The 6,315-nt window shown below is 32.0% G+C and overlaps 1 protein-coding gene across 2 annotated transcripts; it reads right to left on the bottom strand.

The window, feature by feature from the left end:
* Window positions 1-394: 394 nt before the first annotated feature.
* On the bottom strand, window positions 395-2,160 carry LOC139867178 (uncharacterized). 2 transcript variants are annotated; one of them, XM_071855509.1, is made up of 2 exons: window positions 1,863-2,160; window positions 395-1,393 (listed from the first exon to the last, which is right to left on the bottom strand). In XM_071855509.1, the coding sequence occupies exon 2, from the start codon at window positions 1,385-1,387 to the stop codon at window positions 629-631; it is 759 nt and encodes a 252-aa protein (XP_071711610.1). In that variant the 5' UTR covers window positions 1,388-1,393; window positions 1,863-2,160; the 3' UTR covers window positions 395-628. The 2 variants fall into 2 exon arrangements, with proteins under 2 accessions (XP_071711610.1, XP_071711609.1); XM_071855508.1 differs by having other exon boundaries at window positions 395-1,398.
* Window positions 2,161-6,315: the final 4,155 nt, after the last annotated feature.

Raw genomic sequence — 6,315 nt, forward strand, 5'->3', positions numbered from 1 at the left:
TGCCCTTGGCACTCTATTGTCTCGACTCGAGACCCCTATGATTAATTCGACCCAGTAAACAACATACTCGATGATAGCACATTGAGTATTGAACTTAGTATATCATCACGACATAACGAGCATAACACATCGAAAACTATATATTACAACCTTTAGCATAACAGGGGCAGCGGAGTACGTGACGTATGGTCTACATAACAAGTGTATGTCTTTCCCATAATACCCCTTTCGACTTTCCAATAGTTGATATTTTCGATATCCCCTACTGTTATAAGTTATAACTATAGTTATATGTCTAATTATTTCAACAAACATAAATAATCCACACATTCAACTTAAAGAACTATTCCTAAATAAACAATACCATCTATACTTAAGAAGAGGAACAGCTATCTTTTATGATTTGATACCATTTTATAAAGTAAAGTACCTTTAGGTTAAGACAAATTAGTCAAACTATGAGCACATATATACATTAAAACCCTTATCAGAAGCGATAATCTCACTCTGTATCATATCTAAAAACACAACTATCACCAGTCAAAAACCAAAAAAGTTCAAAAAAACAAGTCGAAATTTCATACTACTATACTTACATTAACATATATGGACTTTGCTTCAAAACGAGTTAGTCACCTTTCAGTTGACATATTGCAGCATACAGTTTCCTGCGGGTCCCAACAGCAAGAACACCCATCTCTTTCAGATCATCAAGAGTAAGCAACGGCAACGCTTCTTCATCAACCTCGTGCATTTCAAACACACCTGCGTATCGACCAAACCCTACATCTTCCAACCATCTACCAACGCTATTCAAACCTACACCGTTATCACATCTATCAATCGACTCCGAAATCATATCATTAGTTTCAAGATTCACACCCTTTTGTTTCTTCAAAGTGGGCCCACCTACATCGTTTTTCACCAACGTTCTTTTGCTCAATGCAGACGCTTGATTATCAACTGACCTGTGAAGATTGACAAACGGAGTCAATGGGAAGTTCCATTGACCTTCAAAAACGGTTCGCTTGCCTCTTTTGCTTCGCAGTCCTCTAATTTTCTTCTGGGCCACTTTGGGCTCGATTTTTTCGGAGATTTTTACGGAGTTTGGATCATCATTCTCTATATTGTGCTGCGTATCATCAAGCAGGAAACTTGAAGAAGATAAAACGGGATCAGAAACTGCGAATTCGGTAGATACTTGGTCAGGGAACACAGACGCGTGATCATTTTGCGATTCTTGAAGTAGGCCATAATCGTAAACCCATAAGTTGTTCATCATCATGTCGGATAGCACATAATTAAAAGTATTTGACACATCGCCTATTTCTCCTGATCTCATATCTGGCCATCTTTGCCCCTTTGATTCCATATGTGACATCAACATTATAACCTAAACTGGGAAATATACAGGTAATAGCATAATCAGAAAAAAAAAAAAAAAAAAAATTAAAAAAAAGACAATAAATTTGTCATAATAACGAAATAAACATACTGAAATACAAGGACATACACAAAAATTTATAATATAAATCAGGAAAGAACTGTAAATCAAGGCAATAACAACCCAAATAGGCAGAAACTTAACACAGGAACAACGCCAATTTATTAAAAAAAAAAAAAATCAATAAAACCCTAAAATTCACATAATATCCTTAAATAAAGCAAGACCCATATCTGCAATTGAACAAATATGAAATAAAGCATACATCTTTTTGAACAATTAGAGAATAGAATACATGTTAGTTACAAACCCTAAAATCAAGTACGATTCAGATGCAAAACGAAACCCATGTTAAAATGAAATTAATAAATTAAGATAAGAGCAATTAAACAGCTAATAATTGAAGATAAGAACGAACCTTTAATTAGAGTGGAATTATGATTGAAATGAGTGAAAGTTGTGTGTGTGCTTTTTAGGGTACCTTACTTTACAATTTGGGGAAAAACAGAATTCCAAAAATTAGGGGTTGCTACATGTAGATGAAAATCATATCACGGTCGTAGTCAACTTGAGGTCAACGGTGAGTGATGAGAGATAAGTTTTGTAATTTTTGAGAAATTTGAAGTTTTGAAGGTGTTTGCTGTATTTGGTTAGAGGGATTTTGGGTAAGATATGAAAAACCGATTAACTTGGAGATAATTATTGGTCACTGATTATGAAACCTCCAGAACCTTCTTGACCCATTATGGTAAGGTTGATAATATATATCCCCTCATCAATTCACTCAAAATGCGTAAAATATCCTTAAACTAGTCGTGGAGCCATCGCTTCGCGCCGGAGGCTCCGTTTTGAATGCGAGTTAAAAAAAAAATCTTGATCTATTTTGTAAAAAAGAATTTTTTTTTCGACATCTAACATTGAAGGGTTGTTCCTTTTTGTGAAAGTTGCTTCTTTTAGCGTTAAAGTTAGTTGATCTATTTTGTAAAAAAATAATGTTTTTCGACATCTTTTGGTAGCATTGAAGGGTTGTTCCTTTTAAGAAAGTTGTTTCTTTTATCGTTGGAGACAAAAAAAAAATGTAGCGCAGTAGTGGCCTATGTGGGTCCTACTGTTTGAGCGTAGTGTATAAGTCGGTCAAGCGTGGTGGGTGTTATTATTCAGTATTTTTGGTATTAGTGATGGGATAAATAATAAGTTAGAATATAGGTATAAATTGGGGGTTCGATTTGTATTTTAATGAAAGTTAGGGGGTTAGTTTTGTAAAAAGTGAAAAATTGAATAGTATTATTCGTAACAAATAAGACAAATTTTGTCTATTAGTTATATTGGTAATAATGTATTACACAAATTTTATATTAAAATTTGTTTAAAAGTATTATTATTGAAATATAGTATGAAACTAGTTTTCGAATCCTCGCTTCGTGCCGGGGTTCGGTTTTCAATTATTTTATTGCGTTTAGTTTGTAAAATTATTTCGTGGCTAACGATGATGTCGTTGAAACGCAACTCGAGTCGAACTAAAAGGTATAACCCGTGAAAGATTCAAATGTTATTTTAAATTAACAATATATGTGCATCTCCGCGTTTCGCTATGAAATTGTCGACTTTTAAAAATTTAACGCAAAATCAACGTGTATGAAAAGTACCCCAAATATTTAGCGTTTTTTAAAAAGCTTCCGTTGCGTATAATTAGTGACATTATGTTCCTAAAATTATTTCGAGTTTAACGATAGTGTCGGAAAAATTTAACTCGTTGCGAGCGAGAAGATATGACCCTTTAAATATCTGGGTGGAGTTTATTTAAGATTTTTTATGAAAATGGTTATTTGACACTTTACCCCCTGTTTGGGGGTCGATTTGAATTTTTGAAAAAAGTGTGGGGGTCTTTGTTGGTGTAATGAAATTTAGTTAAAATTTTAAAAAAAAAAAGGTGAAAGAGCGAAAATGCCCCTTGTTACTATTCATAACTTTTGTCTATTAGATAATATGGAAATTAGTGAAATCACCTGTAGAAATACGGGTTTGTTTAAACGAAGAACGGTAATAATATGTTTTAGATATTAAGTGAATGTAATGCTAACGTCTTTCAGTTTAGCCTTATAATGAAAAATAGAATAAACTAACAAAACATATTAAAGTGAAAGAAACTACAATTATGTTCATAAAATCATTTGAGTATGTTGAATAAATAATATTGTAGTAGTCACCACTTTCAAATGCAAATAAATAAATAATTGAAGAATCTAAACTATTCTAAAAAAAATATCGATGAATCAACAACTTTTCTACGTAGATGCTTGCAAACAAATGTAATCGACGAAGCTTGAAGATATCTTTCTAAATAAGTTGATGATTATCCCATGTATGCTGATCATAACAGCAAAACTTGACATATACAGCTTCATCATCTGCATGTTAAAAATATAACAAATATTGTGCAAGTGTATATTTCTATGTTAATGTTCTTAACAAAATTAAAAATTGTTATCTAAAAATAAAATATTGAGAAAAATAGTTGTAAATGTTTGTACACATTGAAAAAAAGAGTTATGATAATATATGGTGGAGATGCTCCAAAATATATATTTATAAAACAATAATACCGTATCAAATATAATTTTATTAATTATTTTTGAATTCCACTTCGGCATTTATAAAACAGTAATAGATTAATTAAATGACCAACGAACGTTTGCTTCAACGGTATCAAGCCTCAGTGTGGAAGGACCCGCGATTAGTTGCCAAGCAACCCGGGTTCAATTCCTGGGGGCGGAATGTTTTCTCTCCAATTTCCTGCTATTAGTTGTCAAGCAACCCTGGTCCCGTAATTAGTTGCCAAGCAACCCGGGTAGGAGTTTCCTTCTAGCGTGTGTGCGTGCAAATGATGAGGGTCGTTGAAATAAATGATCCACTGATGCAAATTCGCCGTTCAAAAAAAAATTTAATTAAATGATATTTTATTAATTATTTTTTCCTTTCAAATCGGCATTCATATATCATCGGCATTTATTTGTTTGTATTTAGTATATTTTTAATTAGAATTAATATAAAATAATGACATCATCATTATGAAAATTAAAGAATAATTAATGAAATGATGACATCATCATTTTAGAGCTTTATATGAATTCATAGATGATTGCTAGATCTATCAAATATGAGTATAGAAATATCAGTTCCTTTATGATATTTACATATGTATTGTTTTTTCCTTTGGGATATCACTTATATTATTATTCTATTTATTTTATTTTATAGTTTGATGTGTTTATTTTGTGAAACTAGTTGAAGCTATAGCTTATTGTTGAATTTAGAATGGTAACGAACATTTGATAGGATGGATATTCATCTGATCAAATCCGCTTAAAGCATATATGGGTGATTCAAATAAATAAATATTGAACATAGATACGGATATTTATTAGATCGGATATGGAAGACAATTCGTAATCTTTGTACGAACCTGATTTCACCCAAAATGTTTAAATATATAAACATATATTATATAAATATATCCTCATAATTACTTTCAGTTATATATAGTGTTTCATTAAATTTATACATATCCGTTTCACTCTTTATTGCATTTTATATATATATATATATATATATATATATATATATATATATATATATATATATATATATATATATATATATGTTATTTGTTGTAATCATATTATATATTTGTATATATGATACACAAGTTATGACAAAATTAATTAAGTGATTTAGAGCATGTGAGTTATATACGTTATGACATACATTTAAGTAATTTATAATTTTATAACAATCCATGACTTATAATAGTATCAAGTTGAAAAAAAGTCTAACGATGAATCATCCGATGGTAATCCATCAACCAGATTAATCCATCGGATATAGATATGAATAGATGAATCAAAATTAAATGGATATGGATATGGGTACAACTTTAGTTAATGGATATGGATGTGGATATGTCATAATCCGGTCCATTGTCATTTCTAGTTGGAGCGTATGTTTGGAGCTGGAGCTAGTAGCAAGAGCTTATTTTTTAAGCTGAAAGCTGGAGCGTATTTTTTATAAGTGTAAGGAAAAGGTAGTTGAAGCTGGAAGCTTATAATTATAATTTGACAAAAAGAGACAATTGAACTTAGGATATTTAATCATAGGGTTAAAGCGACAAATATGTAATATACTTTTAGTTTTGTTCCAATGTAAGCTATATACTCCAAAAAGTACCATTGTAGGTCATAAACTTTTAAATTTTGTGTTAAGTAAACAAAATGTAACTGATGAAACATGACTAGGAACTTCGAAATCAACAGGTTTAATTCACACAAAGGTGGAATTAGTGAATCAAACCATAACTAGTGATTGTGATTAGATTAACACCTAGAGCTGTTATTCACCTCTTGAGTGATTTGGGTTGAGAGAGAATCGGATTAGGCAAACCAGATCTGAGTGATGTGTGTGTAAAATGAGAAGCTTAACCTAAAATGAAGAACATAACACTTATATACCCCTGCTGTTGACTCACTCGTGCGAGTCATCCATCATTCGTACGAGTTAGCTTCCTCAGTCGTACGGGTGATCACTCACTCGTGTCATATCATTTAGGTTATATTTGTGACTTAGCTCAGCATCAACCTTGTGTATGAGCCTGTCAGCCGTACTAGTGAGGCTTCACTCGTATGTCTGACTAAGTCTAACATAGTCAAACATCCTTATTGCGTTCCTGCAGTACCTGTAGCCACATACAAACACAGATAGGATAATAACGAGCGATCATGGTAGCCTGTAAACTGTAATACCTGCAATGGACGTGGGTTAGATGTCTAGGGACTTACCTAAAATGCATCAACAACTCCCCCTAGGACCTAGACCAT

This window comes from Rutidosis leptorrhynchoides, chromosome 9 (genome assembly GCF_046630445.1).
Source record: "Rutidosis leptorrhynchoides isolate AG116_Rl617_1_P2 chromosome 9, CSIRO_AGI_Rlap_v1, whole genome shotgun sequence".
Taxonomy (NCBI): domain Eukaryota; kingdom Viridiplantae; phylum Streptophyta; class Magnoliopsida; order Asterales; family Asteraceae; genus Rutidosis; species Rutidosis leptorrhynchoides.